This window comes from Protopterus annectens, chromosome 6.part1, assembly GCF_019279795.1.
Source record: "Protopterus annectens isolate FY-2018-M chromosome 6.part1, PAN1.0, whole genome shotgun sequence".
Taxonomy (NCBI): Eukaryota; Metazoa; Chordata; order Ceratodontiformes; family Protopteridae; genus Protopterus; species Protopterus annectens.
The window spans coordinates 32467933-32489578 of NC_056738.1; the positions used below are offsets into that span (position 1 = coordinate 32467933).

General features: G+C 42.7%; 1 protein-coding gene across 1 annotated transcript in view; it reads right to left on the minus strand.

The window, feature by feature from the left end:
• CAD (carbamoyl-phosphate synthetase 2, aspartate transcarbamylase, and dihydroorotase) overlaps positions 1–21646 on the minus strand; it is a gene marked incomplete in the record, with an annotated part of 2299829 nt that overhangs the window by 186695 nt on the left and 2091488 nt on the right. Inside the window, 1 exon segment of the mRNA XM_044075466.1 lies at positions 5832–5906. Coding sequence (XP_043931401.1) covers positions 5832–5906 — 75 coding nt within the window.

Consider the following 21646-nt stretch of genomic DNA (forward strand, 5'->3'; position numbering starts at 1 on the left):
CAGTCTTTTTTTTAATTCTCCAAATCTTTTGGGTTTCTAATACTATGACGGAAGTAGACCCCCCTCATTCCCAAGTCAAAGTACAATTAAAGTTCATGAAATTAGTACTGTTTTTAATCTTTACTATCAGCCAAAAGTGTTCGTCGCAGCATTCGCAATGCGCCCAGTAATGACTCCTCCTGCAATTCGTACGGGGTTACATGGATTGGTAACCTATCTAAATATGATTGTAGATTCTTTTTTATAACACCTGTTCCTCCAACTGCTATTGAACTGTCTGGGTATCTTTCTTCTAACACTGCTCTCATTTCTGCCTGCAAGATCCTGATATTTTATGACTTTGTCTCTCTCTGTAGGCAAGACACTGTAGTCACTGGGTTTAGCAATTTCAGTGATCAATGCTACTTCTGTCTTATTTTCTTGGACCTCTACATTCAGTTTTCTAGCATCTATCTTTTGAACTGTTGGTAATGGGTGATCCCATGTGATATATATATATATATATATATATATATATATATATAAAAACAGTTAATAGACTTGAGTACAGTGTTTATAACAGACATAGTAGTAGATGATAGTAAATGTACAAGGTTTCACCTACAGACAGTTGACTTTATATTGTTATGTAATCAAAGAAGCATGACTAGAGTTTTGCAGGTATGAGAGAGATGAACATTTTCTATGATGCTTTGTGGCTCATGTTTCCAGTTTTTTCAGCCACTTCAATACCATAATGTTTGCACAATCCCCAGTGCAACAGTCTTGCCACATTATCATGCCTTTCAGTATTAATTCCTTTTGCCATTAGTATGTCACAACCAACAATGAGGTGTGCGACTGTTTCCAATTCGGTTTTACAAAACCTACATTTGTCTGTTTCTCCCACATGTTCAATGGACTTTGTAAACTAGCGTGTAAGTAGTCCACTATCTTGGGCTGCCAATATTAACCTTTCATCTCTTGGTTTGAATTTGCCTCTCCTTAACCATTCCTGTCTTCGTTCCTGATCAACATGAGGTTCTTTCAGAAGTTTTCTATACTTGCCAACTATATTTATGCTTTTTCCACATTTCTTGCCTTCTCATCTGGTCCTTCACCTTATATTCTTTTTGTTTTCTTGAACATTGAGTTGCTGCCTGATTTTTATCTACTTCTGCTTCGATTTCCACTCCTGCTTGACGGCAATATGCTTCTAATAAATTAAGCAGAGAAGTCATCTTTGATTTATTCTCCTGTTTCAAAACTTTCACTACATTTGGGTTTTGTGAGGTCAGCAGATATGTGTGGAGTCCCACGATTGCAGATTTATACATGTAATCAATTTCAAGGAGGCCCATACCTCCTTCTGAATGGGGACTACATAATCTTGGTTTTATAAATCATTTGGTGAGCATGAAGCATCCTTCTTGTTTTCCTATCTAATCTATCCAACACATTTTGGGGCCATTCACTCCAAAACTAAGTTAGGACAGGAAGAGCAAATTTGTTTATAACTTGGATTTTGTTCCTAGATACCAAAGGTGTTTTCAGAATTAAAGTCTTCTAAAGTATTCCTTACTAAGTTTTATTCATATTTGTTCATGTTTTATTGTTGATTCTTCATCAATTCCCAAATAGTCATACACTTCCTCTTGCTCAAGTTCATTTATATCACATTCTTGTCTCAAACCGATGTTTTCCTGCTTTAAAGGCTGCTTTTGCACACTTATCAAGACCAAATGACATTCTTATATAATCTGAAACGTTTTGACAACTTGCAGCTGTGCTTTCAGTTCCTCATCTGATGAGCTATACAGTTTTAAATCATCAACAAACAGAAGATGAGAAGTATTTACACTTTGTTGTTTTTGGGAGCCAAACTGCAGCCATGGCCTAAGTTAAGTAAACAGCTTAATGGGCTAATAGCAAGGGAGAATAGCAACGGTGACAGAGTCACCCTGGAATATTCCCCTTTGAATTTTTATCCCTGGGATAATAATCTGTCCTTTATCATGGCTTAATTGTCAAGTGGTCTGGCACTGTTTCATGGTCACTGTAATGTAGTCGATTAGTGCAGGGTGCATCTTACACATTTTTAAGCACAAATCCATGAATGTGGGATACCATCAAATGTTTTCTTTTTATAGTCGGATCCATGCCATACTTAAATTCTTCCCCTTTTTACAGTTCTCCAGTATGACTAACACCAAATGATCCTTTGTGCCATATGACTTTCTTTTATTGCCGTTTGTTCTACTGCCATAATTGAGTTTTCTTCTACAGGACTATAAACTCTGTCGGCATCAATTCCCATGTACAGTTTACACATAGAAGGCAAGTTATTGGTCTATAATTTTTAGGGTAGCTTGCAGGTTCACTCATAAGAGGCAGCATTGTTTTGTCCGTTTGTGGTGTGCATATAAATCATTCTTACTCATTGCTAAATCCTCCTGCAAAGATGTTAACACTTTTAACCAAAAGTTAGGTACTGCGTCTGAGCCTGGGGTTTTCCAATTAGAGGCTTTTCTTAACTTTGTCCCAATTTCACTGGCTGTCATACCATTTCATATCCAGCACCTTTAAACTTCTATCCATTTAGCATCTTTGTTAAGTTTCACAGGATTTCCACAGATACTTCTCCAAAATGTATCTACTTCCTCTTTTTTTGGCAGTCTCAATTCCTTTTACCTTTTTTCCTCAATTCTCTATAAAACTTGTTTCAGTCATCAATAAATTGCTTACTTTGTACTTTTCATTTATATTTATCTGTGTATCTTCTAAGTTTTTCTGCTTGTGCTGAAATTTTTAGTTCATTTGTGATAGTGCATGGTAGATCCTGGTCTGTTTTAATACTGTGCATTCATTTTATCACAGCTATTTTTCTTAGCATTTTTGTTGATCTGTTCCCTCTTCTATAGTCTTAACAGTGACACTTCTTGTCTTAACTGCTTTATAATTTTTTGATTCCATATTTCCATGATGGTGTTCGATTTCTCCCTTTCCTTTCCCTCACTACCATTTTATCAGTTATTAATTTAGCTGCACAGCAATATATCCTGTTTACTTCTGTTATATCGCATGGATCTCTATGAACAGTCCTAATTACTGTGTTCATTTGTTTTATCAGACTTCTGACTTTTTGGGTTTTATTAACCTTCTGCAGTCTATTTCTTTCATTGATCTTGATGCATCTGTTCATGTCCATTAAATTCAAGCATTCTTCTCTTAGCTCATTTTCTTCCAAACTAAAGGGACATCCCTTGTTTTCCAGTTCCTGCAGGCATTCTACAGAAGGTTCTATAACATCTTCCTGTGACACCGTCTCATCAATTTAATGCTGTGCCGTCCGTTGCTCTATCATGTAGGAACTCACTGGCCAATCACTACAACATTGACTGCATCAGAGTTTCCACAGTTTCTTGTTCCTTTCCTTGCTGTCTAGCTTCAAGTGAACATTTATACTGGTTTCCTGTGGAAGGCTCCAAATTATCTTCGTATGGCAGCTGACCAATTGCTTCCTGTTCCACTGGTTTCCCTCTTAATTTTGATATCCATTGCTCTATCCTCTTGTGGTACTTTCTGCATTTGATTTTCTCTACTAAATCCTTCTCTTTGCACTTACTCCATAACCTCAGTTTCTATTTCTTTAACTTCTCCATTACTGATCTCCTTTTCCGCTGTCGTCTTATTTTTTGTATGGTAAAATTTTCCATGTCCGGATTCCTTTGCCAGTATTTCTCTTCAAATATCTTTTGTGCTGCTCTTTTTTGTATCGGTTAGTTTTGCTTTCTCCTTTGCATAAATATTACACCATATTAAAAATCTCTTTTTCTTTCCCCTGTCCATATTTCCTATTCAGATGTTTCCTGGTCTTCCTGTTTCTCCTTACTTTGTGGACTCACTACATCATGCTGTAATGGAACCTGTATTAGACCTTCTATAAACTAAATCCTTCACTTTGCAGGCACATCATAACTTAAACTTCTATTTTTTTTTTTTAACTTCTACTTCACTAATCGTCTTTTCTACATTCCATCTTTGCGATATTTTTTTTATTGTACAATTTTCATATCCGGATGCCTTTGCCTGTATTTCTCTTCGAATATCTTTGGAGCTGCCTTCTTTATATTGATTAGTTTGGCTTTCTCCATTGCATAAATATTGCACCATTATCAAATCTCTCTCTTTCCCATGACCATATTTCTTTTTTATACTTTTCAAATATCTCTAGGTTTTGTTTTTATTTTTGCACTTCCTCAGATACTTCTTTTTCCAAACAGATCAAAGTTTATTGATCTATATACTGTTTTTACAAATCTGTTGTATTAATTAATGCAAATTTTCATTTGGACTTCTGACAATTTTTCTTACGGAATTATTTATCTTTCCTCTTATTTCTCTCTTAATTGTTTTGTATATTTTGTATCTGGAAATTCTGGGCTTTTTGCATAACAGTAACAATACACAGTTTTTTTTCTTATCCTCAATAATCCACTCTATCGTCTTTATGGCTCTTCTTTGGCCTACCAGTTTTTGTGATTTTTGTGGACTGCTACTTCCTTCTACAACAGGTGGGCTATCCTCCCCTTAGGCCTGGCCCTGTTGCAGGAAAGTTTCTATATTCTGAGGATTCTACACTGTCATTTTTTTCCAGTTCTGGCACCAGTGCACCTACCAGGATTGGGCACTGTTTTATCCAGGGTCTTGTGCACCCAGCTATCTCTTAATGTTTGACCTACTTCTGTCTATGACATATGCTATACAAATGCAGTCTATATATCAGTGTCACCTTGGTGAGATTTTGTGAAAACAGGGTCCACCTCGTAAAGGTACTCACCAAGCCTACAGGATGAATTCAATTTCAGCACTACTACCCCTACTTTGCTTGCTGACTTTTCATCGCTCCCTTTGGACCTCCTTTCCTGTGTAATATGGCCAATGCTGGTGCAGATCTTGCATTGTCATTTGCCAGCTATGTGCTAGGCATGGCAAGATTAACCTTTCCACAAGGACAACCAGGACAAAAATCTAAATTTTGCATGAGGAACAAACTGGCAGGCACATGAACATTACTTCAAAATGTGCAACCCAAGTCAAAACAGCTTCAGAGGAAAATAACTAAAATGAAGCTCAGTCTCAGGCCAACGAAGATTACACAATATCAGTCCCACTCTTCTGGCTAATGTATAGCATTCAAAGATCATAACCAGACTAGAATCCATCTTTGTGCAGTCTTACACACAGTAGTCAAACATATTCAAATGCAGACAAAAACTATGCAATTAAATGAAAAAAAAGCTACCTTTTGTGATAACAGTGCTGCAATCACAGTGTGCACTTGCCCAACATTCTGACTTTTGAACAAGTTATTTCAGCATTTCACTATTACAAAACAAAGCAGTGTATGCTATGAATCCATCTTTGTGCAGTCTTACACACAGTAGTCAAACATATTCAAATGCACACAAAAACCATGCAATTAAATGAAAAAAAAGCTACCTTTTGTGATAACAGTGCTGCAACCACAGTGTGCACTTGCCCAACATTCTGACTTTTGAACAAGTTATTTCAGCATTTCACTATTACAAAACAAAGAAGCAGTGTATGCTATAGTGAGCCCCATACAGCCACACAAGCAGAACTGCTGTTGGCAAAGGTAAAGTATCAATGTATAAACAAAAAGAACTACACAGGCACTATCAACCAAAATGCTTACCCCAAAATGACCAGTATGAACTGAATACACAGTACTACAATATCCAACATTACCTGCCAATGCATGGCTATCTGCATCATTGTAACTTTATAATTCATAATAAATATCTGACAAAAAGACTCAAGGTACTCACCTTCAAGATATCTAAGCTGCGTTCCTTTTGTACCATCATACGGAAATTGTGTGCAATGTTAAACAAATGAGACATCTGTAAAAACAGACGGATACAATTTAATGTTCTCCAAAGACAAAACTGACTTTAACAAGAATTTATTCCAAGTACTGGAAATAAACTTTAACAACAAGAATGCAGTTTGCTACTAAAAAAAATTCTTACTGCATTTGCTGATCTACAAGCAGTCCTCTTTCATGATAGGTCCTGTGGCTGAGTTTATTCCCTGCAACAATCAGAATTTGTCATTTTATTTGAAGTTTCTCCACCTGCAGACAAAGGCATAGCCTTGATATCCCCCCACCCTGGTCACTCCATGGCAAGTAACATCTGCCATCAGTGGTACTTACTGCCCCAGTTTCTGGTGCACTCCCTCATCACTTTTTCCTGACCTAGGCTGCTGGGCCCTGCTAACTGCTGGGCCAATCAACTGGGCCAACAAGGGAGGCAGTTAAGTAAGAGAAGTGACTGTAGTGTCATGAATGCTGCCCCTCATAAAAGAAGTTGACCAGAATGTTACTAATGAGGAGAGTCTACCTCCCCACCCCATACTAACTACATAATCATTTGGTGGAGGGGTGCATTAGGTGTACTTATAAGGAGGCACTCCGTCTTTGCTATGATGCACTTCTCAGACACTCTTCCAGCAATTCTCGGTCACAGAGAGGAATGTAAGTTTAGGCATGCTCACATGTTCCTACTCCCCTTCTCCAACACAGTGAGTCAGTTTCTGCCTTGTCACTCCCCTTCCCAAGTCAGCGCCTCTTGTGCATGCTCATGATACTGCAAGCTGTGAAACCTTGCACTGAATACTCCAGTTTGTCTCCATCGGCCACTAGTGAGCAGCCACCCTGTAATCAAAAACTACAAGAAAAATTTAGCACCACCACTGTTAACTGATATACAACTACACATGTAACTGAAATTTAAGGAAACCAGCACCTAGGGCTGGATGGAGGGCCCTTCCTTCCAAAAGGGGATGTCAGGAATATATTCCCAACATATCAAATATGGTCCTCTCTCTAGATCATCTGGTACTACAAGAATGTTTAATGTTCTATCCAAAACTGAAAACCTTTCTTGATTGGACTTATGCTTGGTGTATTCCCAATATACAAAACTACCAGAAGGGAAGAAGCCAGGGAAACCAAAAATACAGAAACGCCAGTAAGATGACAGAGTAGAGGGGAAAGGAGAAGATGTAGTCAGAAGGCCCAATGTCATGGTGAAGGACTGAGAGGGAAACCTCATGGGGCCAAAAGGGTTGCTGTAACCAAGCCTGTTGATAATGGACCAAATAAGCAACAATGACAAAAATTAACAGGGAGAAGCAGTGTGGAGTGCACCAAAGATCAGCAGGTGAAACACCCACTGGCAAAAAGAACACTAAATCTTTTCCCCGAAAAGTGCAATTAGCACCCCCCCCCCGGTGTCAGCAAATAAACTACCATCCAAATGACAAGAGGCTACCTGCGGGTAAGACTGAAAGTCTCTTGGGAGAGAAGACACTCGGTCCCTCCTGGTGTTCGTCCCCCACAAGGAACTAGGAAGAAAGACCTCTTCAAGGACAGACACCCACCTCTTAAAAGCAGCAGGAAGGGACTTTCACAAAAGCAGCAGGGGAGGCACAGCCAGTCCCTGACAGGCCCAAAGAATGAAGACACCCCAAGAAGGCAGATGAATTAGAAAGGAAAATGATTGCACAGTTTAGCTTACATATCATTAATCTAAAGGACTCAAAAGCAGATGGGCAAAAATGACAAAATAAAACGTTAAAGACTCCGTGAAAAGCAGCCTTTCTGAAAGGGGCTTAGATAATCAATTGGTGCTGAGCCACAATCTTGCCCCCTTCAGCAATTTTATGGAGGTGTAAGCTTAACCCGATTTTTTTTTTTTTTTTACAAAAGTCTGACAAATATTCCTGGACTATAACACTTTAACATTCTTTGGATCAAGGTCCCTGAACTAGTACCAAAAGGAGAAGGTTTTGGATTTGCACAGATATTACCTTCTTGTGTTAGGTTTCCTAGCCTCCTTTGCAATATTTAGCAGGTCATGAAACAACTGTACTCCTGGGAATAAGGGCAAGATCACCCAAGCTATCAGCCTTAGTGTGCCCAGATTAGGATGTTGCAGGGGACCCTAGTTTTGAGTCAGATCCGAATGCTGACATCACTTTGTACTTTCCTCCTGCCATGTTGCTAAAGACAGGGAACCAGTGCTGTACTGGTCAAAACAATAGCCTTCTACTAGTATTACTTCGTTTTACCTCCTTGATTTCGTACAGTATACTGGGGATCAATGGAACTGGACGAAAACTAGACAAAAATGGATAAGCGTAATTCAAGGAGAAGGTATCAGTTTCCCAAGCTTCTGGAGTAGCCCTGACAGAACTTTCTCAGTTGCTTGCCTCATCTCCAGTAGATTCAAAGATGTTACTAAACTAATGACCGGGGTGGGGGGGGCTTTCTAAGCCTATCCAAGATTTCCTGAAAGAATGAGGATGACCTGAGGGTCAGGCATTTAAAAGCTACCTCTGTCCATATGTGACACAGGTGTCAGGCCTGGTGTAAATTTCCTATTCCTCATCCACTTATCTAGGTTATGCTTAACTGCGTAATAGACTAACTCAACTTCACATTGATGAGAAGCCTGTTCCATAACAGGGGCAGTCTTAAAGACATCTGTCTCTCCAGCATGTGCTTGTTTAAGTCGCAAACAAAATTCAGATCTCCAGACCTTGTACTTCTGGTACTATCTGACTTAAGAATATGCAGGAGATTCACAGGTGTGTGGTTTGTGGATGCTTTATAAGCCAGGCATAGATCACTCAGCAATCTACAGGAGACCGAGTAGAGGGAAAAAGCTTTAAGGTGCTCTGCGTAAAGCAAGTTTGTTATATCATGTATGAGGAAAACAGGTCTGTATCTGGGCTCCCCCATTTGCTTGTCAACATGTTGAAAATCCTTGGTTCCAGTTTTCACTCGTGTGGGACCATGAAGTTTCTGCTTAGTTCTTCTGCCAGTGTATTTAGTTTTCCTGGCAGGAATTGAGCTTGTAGATTCACTTGATAGCTCAAGGCTGTGTTCCACAATGCCATAGCTAGTCTGCGGAGGGGGTACGAATGTGTACCCCCTGCTTGTTGATGTACCACATAACAGTGGTGTTGTCCATCTTTACCATCAATTGTCCTGGAAGAATGTGGTCCTTGAATACTGTCAGAGCATTCTGTATGCCTAACATTTCTTTTTGATTGATATGCAGGTGCATTTGACTTGGGTTCCATTTGCCCTGAATGCACTTCCCTGCCAGGTGAGCCCCCGCATGCATAGTCTGATGAGTCTGTTAGAGTTTGGGCAGCAGGTGGTAGTGTGAATGGTAGTCCCTTGTTTTGGTGGCAGGCCTCTGCCCACCAAAGAAACTCTAGGCGTAGGCAAGGTATGATAGGAATCATTGCTTCTAGATCCTCTGAATGTTGACACCATAGGCTTTTTAGATACCATTGTAGTTTCCTCACATGCAGTCTTGCATATGGAATTAGAAGAATGCAGGAGCCCATGAACCCCAAGGCTTGTAGTATTTGGCCTTGCAGACACAGCAGGGGTTTTGTGGCCACTTGTTTGAAGTAGGTTGTCAAATGAATTTGTTTCTCTGGCGTGAGGAAGGCCATCTGGGAAGTTGTATTCAAGCTTGCTCCCAGGAATATAATTTGTTGACAGGCTACCAGGTTTGATTTCTTTTCGTTTATAGTGTACCCCCAGACAAGTTAGCAGCCTTTGTACAAAGGCCAGATGATTAAAAAGTATGCCCTGGCTTTCTGCCTGAATTAGACAATCGTCCAGGTATGGATATATTTGAATATTTCTTTGTCTGCAAAATGCAATGACTGGAGCTAGGCACTTTGTGAATACCCTGGGCACAGTAGATAAGCCAAAGGGCAGTGCAGAGAACTGACAGTGCGTGTTGCCTGCTTTGAAGCGTAGGTATCTTCTGCAAGATTCCCTGATTGAGATGTGCAGGCATGCTTCCTTGAAATCTAGTGTTGACAACCAGGCGTCTTTGCCTAGCATAGGGAGCAACTGGTGAAGAGTCAGCATCTTGAATTTTGGAATCATCAAAAAGTTGTTTAGAGTAGGCAGGTCCAGGATAGGACGCCATGAACTGCCTTTTCTGGGTACCAGAAAAAGTCTCGAGTAGAAACCTTGTCCCTTTTCCTCTTCTGGTACCAACTGAATAGCCCCCATGCTTAAGAAAGTACTTGCTTTTGGGCCTCCGCCCACTGATTTGGGGGTAGATCTGGCCATCCACTTGGTGTTGGTAAAGTACAGTTTTGTACCTACCATAAATGTAGATGTTCGAGTGTTCACCCTTCCGCAGTCATCACACTTGGGTTATCCTGTCGTCAGGCGGTCCCCGCAGTCGGACGGATTTCCAAAGTCTTGGTCCGACGCCATTTTCTTCAGTTTTTCTTGCCCCAGATGTCAGGTGCCCCCAATTAGTACCAAAAGTTGTGAACACTGTACAAACACAAAATCCCTTCAGCTATAAGCAAATACATCAGAAAGGCATAGCAAAGATTTAGCCAGTAGATCAGAGGGGTTGGAGGGAGGGTAACCTGGACTGCAGCAGGGTGAACACTCGAACATCTACATTTATGGTAGGTACAAAACTGTACTATGTTCATCGTGTTACCCTGCTGCAGTCATCACACTTGGGTTGAGTCCCAAAGTTAAGGTAGGGTAGAGGCATCATAGAGGGTTAGTGGAGGCAATGAGGCCCTGCAGAACTGCAGTGGCGAAGCCTGCCCTGGACTTGGAATAAAGAGGTAAGTGATAGTGTTTGGTGAAGGTGTGTACAGAACTCCAAGTTGCAGCTTCTAAAATTTCCTTGGTAGGAACCCCCCTGAGAAAGGCTGTAGAGGTAGCTGTTGCCCTGGTAGAGTGGGATCTAATGATAGGAGGAACTGGTTTCCCATGATGGGTATAGCAGAATCGTATGCAATGGCCTATCCATTTAGAAATGGTTTGCTTGGATATGGCCCTCCCTTGAGAAGCTATAGCATAGGAAACAAAGAGCTGGTCAGTTTTTCTGAAAGCCTTAGTTTTGTCCAAGTAGTAACGAAGCTGCCTGTGAATGTCCAAGGAATGCAGGAGTCTCTCACCTTTGTTCTGTGGATTGGGGAAGAAAGTGGGTAGGTGGATGGTTTGAATTAAAGCTACACTGGAAACCACCTTGGGCATGAAGGAAGGATTAGTTCGTAGAGAAACTCTGTCTTGATGAGAAATGAGGAATGGTTCCACTGCCATAAGTGCCTGCAATTCTGATACTCTCCTAGCAGAAGTTATTGCCAGGAGCAGGGCAGTCTTTCAAGATAGGAACTGAAGGTCTGCAGAAAAAGCTGGTTCAAAGGGAGGTAGCGTTAATTTTTCCAGAACAAAGTTGAGGTCCCATGTTGGTGTAGGGGCTCTTCTAGGTGGCCTAATGTTTTTTGCCCCTCTGAGGAACTGCCTTAGAAGAGGATTTGAAAATAAGGGTGGATTCGTGTCGTAGTGAGCTGAAATAGCTGAAGCATGGATTTTAATTGAGGAGAAGGAAAGTCCTGTATGCAACATCTCAGCTAAATATTGTAGAATGTGAGGCATATGAGGCTGAGTTGTGTCTTGGCCTTTAGCTTGGTTCCAAGCACAAAACCTTTTCCATTTGTCCGAGTAAGCCTTCCTGGTGCTTGGCCTCCTGGCCTCTAGAATAACATCCAGTACTGCTTGTGAAAGAGGGGCTGGTGGGATGCTTAATTGATTTGCCATGCCGCCAGGTTTAAGGTTTTGATCTGGCTGTGTAGAATCTGCTTGTCTTGCTGCGTGACCAAATGAGGTATTTGAGGCAATATCCATGGTGGGCTGTGAGCCATATTCTTCAAAAGCGGGTACCAGTGCTGGCGTGGCCAGTCTGGTGCTATGAGAATCAGTCGAGGCTTCTCCTTTTTGACCTTCAAAAGAACCTTTGTGAGAAGAGGCAATGGAGAAAAGGCATATGCTGTCAGGTTTTCCCAACTGAAGGAGAGAGCGTCCACTTTCCAAGCTTGATGGTGGAACGTCCTTGTACAAAATTTTGTCAACTGGTAGTTTTGAGGACTGGCAAACAGGTCTATATATTTGGTAGACCCCATCTTTGAGTTATCATTGTAAATATTTGTAGGTCTAGCTTCCACTTGTGGGGATCTTTGATGTTTCTGCTTAGGTCGTCTGCCAATGAGTTTTTCTGTCCTGGCAGGAATTGAGCTTGTAACTGGACTTGGTAGGCCAGAGCTGTGTTCCATAAGATTATTGCTTGCCTGCAAAGAGGGTAGGAATGTGTGCCCCCTTGTTTGTTTATGTACCACATTACTGTGTTGTCCATCTTTATTGCAAGTTGTCCTGGCTGTAGTATATCCTTGAAGGCTGTCAGAGCTTTCTGTACAGCTAGCATCTCTTTTTGGTTTATGTGCAGTTTTCTTTGTTCTGCAGTCCGTAGGCCTTGAATGCACTGCCCTGCCATGTGTGCCCCCCAGGCATAGTCTGAAGCATCTGTTGTGATAGTTTGCCTGGGTGGGGGCAAGGTGAAAGGCTGACCCTTGTTGAGGTGACATGCCTGTGCCCACCATAGAAATTCCTGTTGAAGGCAGGGAATGAGAGATATCACTGTGTCCAAGCTGTGGCTGTGTTGAGACCATACGCTTTTTAGGTACCACTGTAATTTCCTCATATGCAGTTTTGCAAATGGTATTATCAGAATGCAAGATGCCATGAAGCCCAAAGCCTGCAGAATTTTTCTTGCAGTTAATTGGGTCTTTGTTGCCATTGTCTTGAAATATTGAGTCAGTTGTAATTGCTTGTCTGGTGTAAGATAAGCCTTCTGGGCCGTTGTGTCCAAGCTGGCACCCAGGAATGTCATTTTTTGTGTGGGTACAAGTTTTGACGACTTTTCGTTTACTGTGTACCCCAGACAATTTAGTAGATACTTCACAAAAGCCAGATGTTGTAAGAGAATGTCTTTTCTTTCTGCTTGGATGAGGCAGTTGTCCAGATATGGATATATTTTAATTCCTCTCTGTCTGCAGTATGCAATTACTGGTGCCAGGCATTTTGTGAATACTCTGGGCACAGTAGATAAGCCAAAGGGCAGTGCAGAGAATTGATAATGGGTTGAACCTGCAATGAAATGGAGGTATCTTCTGCAACTTTGTCTGATAGGGACATGCAGGTATGCCTCCTTCAGGTCCAACGTTACCAGCCATGCTTCCTTGCCCAACATGGGAAGTAGCTGCTGTAGTATTAGCATCTTCAATTTGGGAACTTGTAAGTAAGTGTTTAGAACTGAAAGGTCCAGAATTGGTCTCCAAGCATTTTCTTTTCTGGGTACTAGGAAGAGTCTTGAGTAAAATCCTTGACCTTGCTCTTGAGTTGGTACCCTTTGAATGGCTCTCATGGCCATGAGAGCTGTAATTTGTTTTTGAGCCTCTGCCCTTTGATTTTGTGGCAGGTTTGGCATTCCTCTTTTTATTGGCAAGGTGTGAAAGTGGAATCTGTATCCTCGTAAAATTATGTCTAGGACCCATTTGTCCTTTGTGACCATGTGCCAGTTGTCTGCAAATAGTGCTAGTCCCCCCCCCCCCAAGGGGGCTGTCAAAAGAGCTTTGTTTGGCCAGCTGAGGTGCAAGTCATTGAGTTTGCCTTCTGGTGGGTTGAGACCCGTCTTCTCCTCCCTTCTGGGTTGGAGTGCCCCATTGGCGAGGCTTATACTGAGCTTGTGGTTGTCCTCTGCCCCTTAGGTGCCTGTATTTACCTCTTTGAGGCCTCTCAGTGGCTGGAAAGGACCAATTTTTTGTTGGCCAGTTTCTGCTGAAGCGAGGGGGTTTGTACTTGTAGGAAATCTTTGACTGTCTGCATTGATTTCGCCTTATCTTTCATTTTCTTTAAAACTTCTTCTGCTTTAACACCAAAAAGAACATCCTGCTGTAAGGGAGCATCTAGTAGTTTTGCTTTAACATGATCAGGTAGACTTTGCTCCTTTAACCAGGCATGCCTATGTATAACTGATTCAGTGACAGCTGCTCTGCAGGAGGCCTCTAAAGAATCAAACCCACATTGTAAGGTATGTTTGCCCACCTGCTCGGTGGCGTGCAACAAATCTTGTACTTCTTTCATTTCAGATTGTTGAGGTAGGGTGGTTATCTTTTGTTTTAACTGAGAGATCAGAAATTGCTGATACTTAATCATATGAAATTGACAGTTTAGTGCTCTCATAGCTAAAGTGGCTAAGGTGTAAACCTTTTCCCCCCATCTGTCTAGTGCTCTTGAATCCCTTTCAGAAGGTACTGGATTTTTAGCCATGGAAGCCTTAGCCCCCTTGGGACCCTGGGAGATGGTCTCTGGGTCAGCTATTGGGCTTTTGTAAAGAAATTTGTGGGAATCAGGTACTCTGTAGTATCTGTCAGGCTTGGCTGGGGCAGGAGGTAGAGAGTCAGGGTTGAAACTGGATTCTAAGTAGACATCATCCACAATGTCCAAAACAGGAGGGATGGCTAGGGGGTCTGTGTCGGGGGGGGGAGTAAAAGAAATTCTCTGAGCCTTTTCTTGGAATCAGAGTAATCCTGACCTTCCCAGTGAAAATGTTCCCTCATAGTGTGTAAAGTTTCCCCAAAAGTGTAATCTTCTTGAGGGGAAGCTGAGGGAATAGTATCCTCAGCATCAGAATCTTCATAAGGAGAGAAGGAATGGTCTTGGTCCTCAGACGAATCCGAAGAAATAGACAGTTGTTCAGAGGAAGCAGAATCTTCCTCTTGTCTAGGCCTTTTATCAGGAGGAGGCTGTGAACCCCTGATAAGAGAAATCAAATCTTCAGCCATTTTGAGCATCTGTTTCTTAGGCATAGGGCCTTGAACAGGGGACTGAAGGGAAGCCTTTTTCGATTTAGAAGGACTCTTCGACTTGGAAAACGTTTTGACTGCAAGAGTCGTCAGTCTGAAAACGCCTACAGAAACCGATGGCGTTTCAGAAGTACCAACGTCCTTGGAAAGTAAATCATCGGTAGGGCCTGAAGTAAAAGGCTGCGTCGGCCTAGTACATTCCGTCAAAATATCTGTAGCGGTCTCGGGTTCCAGAACTGCGGTAGTCAGAGGCTGCGTCGGAGCTTCACTGATAACCGGAGACTGGATCAAGCGAGGCCTCGGAATAGGGCTTAGGCCTAGGCTGTCTATCCTTGTCCCTGCGCTTTTTATGCACGCCGGTAGTCGGTAGCTCCGATGGCATGTTATAGTTAAATTTTCTACCAAAAAAATGTTGTGCAAAATCAAAACTTCTTTTAATAGTATGTTTATTAAATCTAACACAAAAACGACAAGAAGTGACGTTGTGATCAGGGCCTAGGCAAGGAATACAATAAGAATGAAAATCCCTATGAGATATTTGCTTTCCACAAGAAATACAATTGTTAACTTTTTCTGACATCGGTCTGAGGCAAGAAAAGTTTCCCCAATGGCGTACTTAGCTTTATAAAAGACTTTGGTCTGAAATTCGAAAATCTCATGAGTTGGCCGACCGGCATTTGCAAAAGTACAGTTTTGTACCTACCATAAATGTAGATGTTCGAGTGCTAATACAGCTGCAGTCATAACAGATGGGTTCTCCTGCCGTCAGACGGGTCCTCGATCGGCCGAATTCCAAAGTCTAGGTCTGGCGTCGGTTGTCGTCGCTTCTTCCCTGATGTCAGTGCGATAGGGGTATAAAAGAACCAGCAGACGCCATTTTCTTCAGTTTTTCTTGCCCCAGATGTCAGGTGCCCCCAGAAAGAAGGCAATACATAAAATTATATAATAATGCAATGCAATATAATCAAAGACCAGTAGTTGCAAGCAAATACACCATAAAAGAAGACCCCTAGAGGGGAACGAGGGAGGGAAACCTGGACTGCAACTGTATTAGCACTCGAACATCTACATTTATGGTAGGTACAAAACTGTACTATGTTCATCGTGCATACAGCTGCAGTTATAACAGATGGGTAGAATCCCAAAGCTAAGAAAGGGGTGGTAGGCACTAGGTGGAGCTAGGAGGAGCCAAAATTCCCTGCAAGACTGCACTGGCAAAGCCTGCTCTAGATTTGGAGTATAATGGTAGGTTGTAGTGCTTAGAGAAGGTATGCACAGAACTCCAAGTGGCTGCTTCTAAAATATCCTTGGTAGGAACTCCTCTGAGGAAGGCTGCAGAGGTGGCTGTGGCCCTGGTAGAATGAGTTCTAATGCCTATAGGTAAAGTTTTGCCATGAAAGGAATAGCAAAAGCGTATGCAGTGGGCTATCCATTTTGAGATTGTCTGTTTGGATATGGACTTTCCTTGAGCTCCTACCGCATAGGCCACAAAAAGCGGTTCTGATTTTCTGAAAGGTTTTGTTCTGTCCAAATAATAACGCAGTTGTCTGTGGATGTCCAAGGAATGCAGTAATCTCTCCCCTTTGTTTTGAGGATTAGGATAAAAAGTAGGTAAATGTATGGCCTGATTTAAAGCTACCCTGGATACCACTTTAGGCATAAAGGACGGGTTGGTACGTAATGAAACTCTGTCCTGATGGAAGATGATAAAAGGCTGGACAGCCATAAGAGCCTGTAGTTCTGAAACTCTACGAGCTGAAGTGATAGCCAGAAGGAAAGCTATTTCCCAGGACAAATATTGTAAATCTGATGAGGCAGCTGGTTCAAAAGGGGGCAAAGTCAGTTTTGCCAGAATGAAATTAAGATCCCAAGCAGGTATTGGTTGTTTCCTTGGAGGTCTTAAATTCTTAGCCCCTCTGAGGAACTGTCTTAATAGAGGGTGAGAGAATAAAGGTGGATCAGTGTTGTATTCTGCAGAAATGGCTGACACATGGATTTTGATGGAGGAGAAAGTACAGTTTTGTACCTACCATAAATGTAGATGTCCGATAGGTATGCATCTGCAGTCATCACATATGGGTTGTCCTGCCTCAGGCAGCCTTTCGGTCGGCCGGATTCCAAAGTCTGGGTCCGGCGTCGGCTGATGTCGCACTTTCCCCGACGTCAGAGCGCCTGGGGTATAAAAGCATCAGCCTACACCATCTTCCTCAGTTTTTCTTGCTCCAGATGCCAGGTGCCCTCTAAGGAAGGCTAAATTTGGAGAGATGCATGTAAAAATCCAAACATGCACAATAACATAAAAACAAATACACCATAATAGATCCCCCCAGCTAGCTATAAGAGGGGTAAGCACCCAAGAAATACCACAGAGGGGAAGGAGGGAGGGTAAACCTGACTGCAGATGCATACCTATCGGACATCTACATTTATGGTAGGTACAAAACTGTACCATGTCCTTCAAGGATGCATCTGCAGTCATCACATATGGGTAGAATACCATAGCCAATCTGGGGGTGGAGGAACTATGTAAAGGATGGTGTAGCTAAAATGCCCTGCAGGACTGCCGTAGCAAAGCCTGCTCTGGATCTGGAATATAAAGGTAAATTGTAATGCTTGGCAAATATATGCACGGAGCTCCATGTAGCAGCTTCTAAAATGTCCTTGGTAGCTACCCCTCTTAAGAAGGCTGTGGAGGTGGCTGTGGCTCTCGTGGAATGAGGTCTAATGTTAGCTGGCACAGTTTTTCCATGAAAGGAGTAACAAAAACTAATGCGATTGCCTATCCATTTTGAAATTGTCTGTTTGGAAATTGCTTTTCCTTGTGTACCAGCAGCATATGCTACCAACAGCTGGTCAGTTTTTCTGTAACCTTTAGTTCTGTCCAAGTAGTAGCGCAACTGTCTGTGTATATCCAGGGTGTGCAGAAGTTTCTCCCCTTTGTTTTGTGGATTTGGAAAGAAGGTAGGCAAGTGAATAGCTTGATTTAATGAAACCCTGGATACTACCTTTGGCATAAATGTAGGATTGGTTCTCAATGAAACTCTGTCCTGATGAAAAATAAGGAAAGGCTGTACTGCCATAAGGGCCTGTAACTCAGATACTCTTCTTGCTGAGGTTATGGCCAGAAGGAAAGCAGTCTTCCAAGACAGGAACTGTAGTTCTGCAGATGCTGCTGGTTCAAAGGGAGGCAGTGTTAGTTTTTCCAACATGAAGTTAAGGTCCCAAGTAGGTAGAGGTGGTTTTCCTTGGAGGATTGATGTTTTTGATTCCTCTTAGAAACTGTCTTAGGAGAGGATGAGAGAAGACAGGTGAATCAGTATTGTACTCTGCTGAAATTACTGAAGCATGAATTTTAATGGAAGAGTAAGACAGACCACTGTGGAACATTTCTGCCAAGTATTCCAGGATATGTGCCATGTTCATCACTGTCGCATCTAGGCCCTTTGTGGTGTTCCAAATGTGAAATCTTTTCCATTTTGCTGAATATGCCTTTCTTGTGGAAGGCTGGCGAGCTTCCATAATAATATCTTTCACACTCTGGGATAGCTTGTCCTGAGGAGGAGTCAAGGTATTTTCCAGGCTGTTAGCTGCAAGGTTTTCAGGTTGGAATGTAGAGTTTTGTAATTGTGCTGTGTCAGTAGAAGTGGCCATAGAGGAAGAGGCCATGGTTTCGTGCGTGACAGGCTCTTTAACAGTGGGTACCAGTGCTGTCTTGGCCAGTCCGGAGCTATCAGAATCACTTTTGGCTGCTCTGTCCTGATCTTCAGTAAAACCTTGGTCATTAATGGGAGAGGTGGAAATGCATACACAGTTAGAGTTCTCCAGCTGAAAGAGAGAGCGTCCACTTTCCATGCTTGTGGGTGGTATGTCCTTGAGCAGAATTTCTTCAGTTGATTGTGGGGGGAGGCAAAAAGATCTAAGTATGGCCTCCCCCATGATTGTGTTATCTGAAGAAAGATGTCTGGGTGCAGCATCCATTCGTGTGCATCCATGATATTTCTGCTTAAGCTGTCCGCCAGTATATTGTCTTTCCCTGGCACAAACTGGGATTGTAGCTGTATATTGAGTTTCAAGGAACGTTCCCATAGATTCATTGCCAGCCTGCAAAGAGGATAGGAATGGGTGCCTCCTTGCTTATGTACCACATAACCGTGGTGTTGTCTGTCCTTATTAGCAGATGGCCATGATGCAGAAAGGGTTTGAAGGCTTCGACTGCATGTATCACTGCCAGCATTTCCTTTTGGTTTATGTGCATGCGTAGCTCTTTTTGTGACCATAGACCTTGAATGCATCTGCCCTCCATGTGAGCTCCCCATACGTGGTCTGAAGCGTCTGTTGTAATGGTTTGGCTGGCTATTGGTTTGCTGAAAGGCAGACCCCTGTTTGACTGGCTTGCTTGAGCCCACCACAGAAATTCCTTTTGAAGGCATGGAATGAGTGGCATCAAAGTTTCCAGGCTGTGACTGTGCTGAGTCCATAAACTCCTTAGGTACCATTGTAGTTTCCTCATATGCAGTCTTGCTTGCGGAATCAGAAGGATAAAAGAAGCCATGTAACCCAGGGCCTGCAGGATTTTCCTTGCAGTCAGCTGGGTTTGTCTTGTCAGATTTTTGAAGTAGTCTGGTAGTTGATTTTGTTTTTCTTCTGTGAGGAAGGCCATTTGGGTGTTTGTATCTAGATCTGCACCCAGAAAGGTTATTCTTTGGGATGGAACAAGTCTTGATTTGTGAAAGTTGACTGTATATCCCAAGGCCTGAAGTAGGTGGATGGCATAATTCAAGTGTTTTACCAAAGTTTGTTGGCTGTCCGCTTGTATAAGGCAGTCGTCCAGATATGGGTATATTTGCATCCCCTGAAGTCTGCAGTGTGCAATTACTGATGCCAGGCATTTCGTGAATACTCTGGGCGCAGTAGATAAGCCAAAGGGCAATGCTGAGAATTGATAATGCTCTGACCCTGCAAGAAATCTGAGGTGCCTTCTGCAACTTTGTCTGATATGGACATGCAGGTATGCCTCCTTGAGGTCTAGAGTTACCAGCCAAGACCCCTTGCCCAGCATGGGAAGGAGCTGCTGTAGAGTCAGCATTTTGAACTTTGACACAATGAGAAGTATTCAGTGCAGACAAGTCGAGAATAGGCCTCCATTGTTTTTCTTTTCTTGGAACAAGGAATAGTCTGGAATAAAATGCTTGGCCTTGTTCTGAGAGAGCAACCTTTTCTATAGCTTTCATTTGCATTAAGCTGGAAATTTGTTTCAAAGCCTCTGCCCTTTGATTCGGTGGCAGGTCTGGCATGCCCTTTCTTTTTGGTAATGTGTGGAAATGAAACCTGTATCCTTTGTCTATTATTTGTAGTGTTTATTTGTCCCTTGTAATACTGTGCCAATTTTCTGAGAATAAAGAAAGCTTTCCGCCCAAAGTTGCTTCCAATTGAGCCCTGGTTGGCGGTGTCAAAGTAAAGTCATTGAGCCTGTCCTTGTGCAGCAGTTGGGAGGCTGCCATTGACGTCCTCTGTAGGAGCCTCTAGCTTGCCCTCTACCTCTGGCACGCCTGTTCTTGCCTCTCTGAAACCTCTCTGTGTCTGGAAAGGACCAATTCTTGGAAGGCCAATTCCTGCTGAATCTTGGTGGTTGTACTTGGAGAAAATCCTTGACTGTTTGTATGGATTTTGCCTTTTCTTCAAATTTCTTTAGGACCTCCTGAGCCGTGGAGCCAAATAACTTCTGCTTTTCCAGAGGAGCATCCAGCAGCTTTGCTTTAACATGGTCTGGCAGAGATTGTTCCTTCAGCCAAGCATGCCTACGTATAACTGCGCCAGTCATAGCTGACCTACATGAAGCTTCCAATGCATCATAACCACACTGCAAGAAATGGTTGCTAACCTGTTGTGAGTTATGTACCAGATCCTGAAGTGACTTGCGGTCTAGGGGGTCAGGTGAAGACCGTTTTTTATGCAATTCATCTAACAAATACTCTTGGTACTGTATCATATGAAATTGACAATTTAATGCCCTCATAGAAAGAGTAGCAGAAGTATACACTTTTTTACTCCATCTCTCTAAAGCTCTGGACTCCCTTTCAGAGGGGAGAGGATTTTTAGCAGTGGCAGCTGCAACCCCTTTAGGGCCCTGGGAAATAGTTTCTGGATCAGCAGAGTGGGCCTTGTAAAGGTAAAGATGCGAGTCCGGGACTCTGTAGTACCTATCGGGTTTGGCAGGAGCCAGAGGGAGAGAATCAGGGGTTGTGCTAGAGTCAGAGTACACATCATCAATGACATTCAAAACAGGAGGAAAAGCTAAAGGCCTATGCTGAGGCAAATGTAAAAAGGTCCTTAATCTTTTCCTGGAATCAGAGAATTCCTGGCCCTGCCATTGAAAATGCTCTCTCATGGTGTGTAGTGTCTCCCCAAAGGAAAACTCTTCAGGAGGGGAGGCCGAGGGAATAGATTCCTCTGCATCAGAATCCTTGTAGGCCGAAAAAGCCTCCTCCTGGTGGTCCGAGAGAGTAGAGCCATCAGAGGCCTCATCTGAGGAGTGGGGATCAGAGGGCTCAACCCTGGGCCTTTTGTCTGGAGGAGGTTGGGAGCCCCTGTCCGGATGAGGTTGAGAGCCCCTAATTAAGGAGATAAGATCCTCTGCTAAGCTTAGAATCTGTGAACCAGTAGAGGGTCCCCGAGGGATAACCTTGGGAGGCAAAGCTTTTGAGAGTTTAGCAGCTTTAGCCCTGGAGAATGCCTTAATGGACATGGATGCAGGAGGCCTGGCTGCACCACGTGCTGGTGTAGATTTGTCTAAAGGAATGGTGTCGGAAGGTTCCAGTACACCAGTTTCTGTTGGAAATTCAATAACAGACTCAGCTGGGGCCTCCGGGAC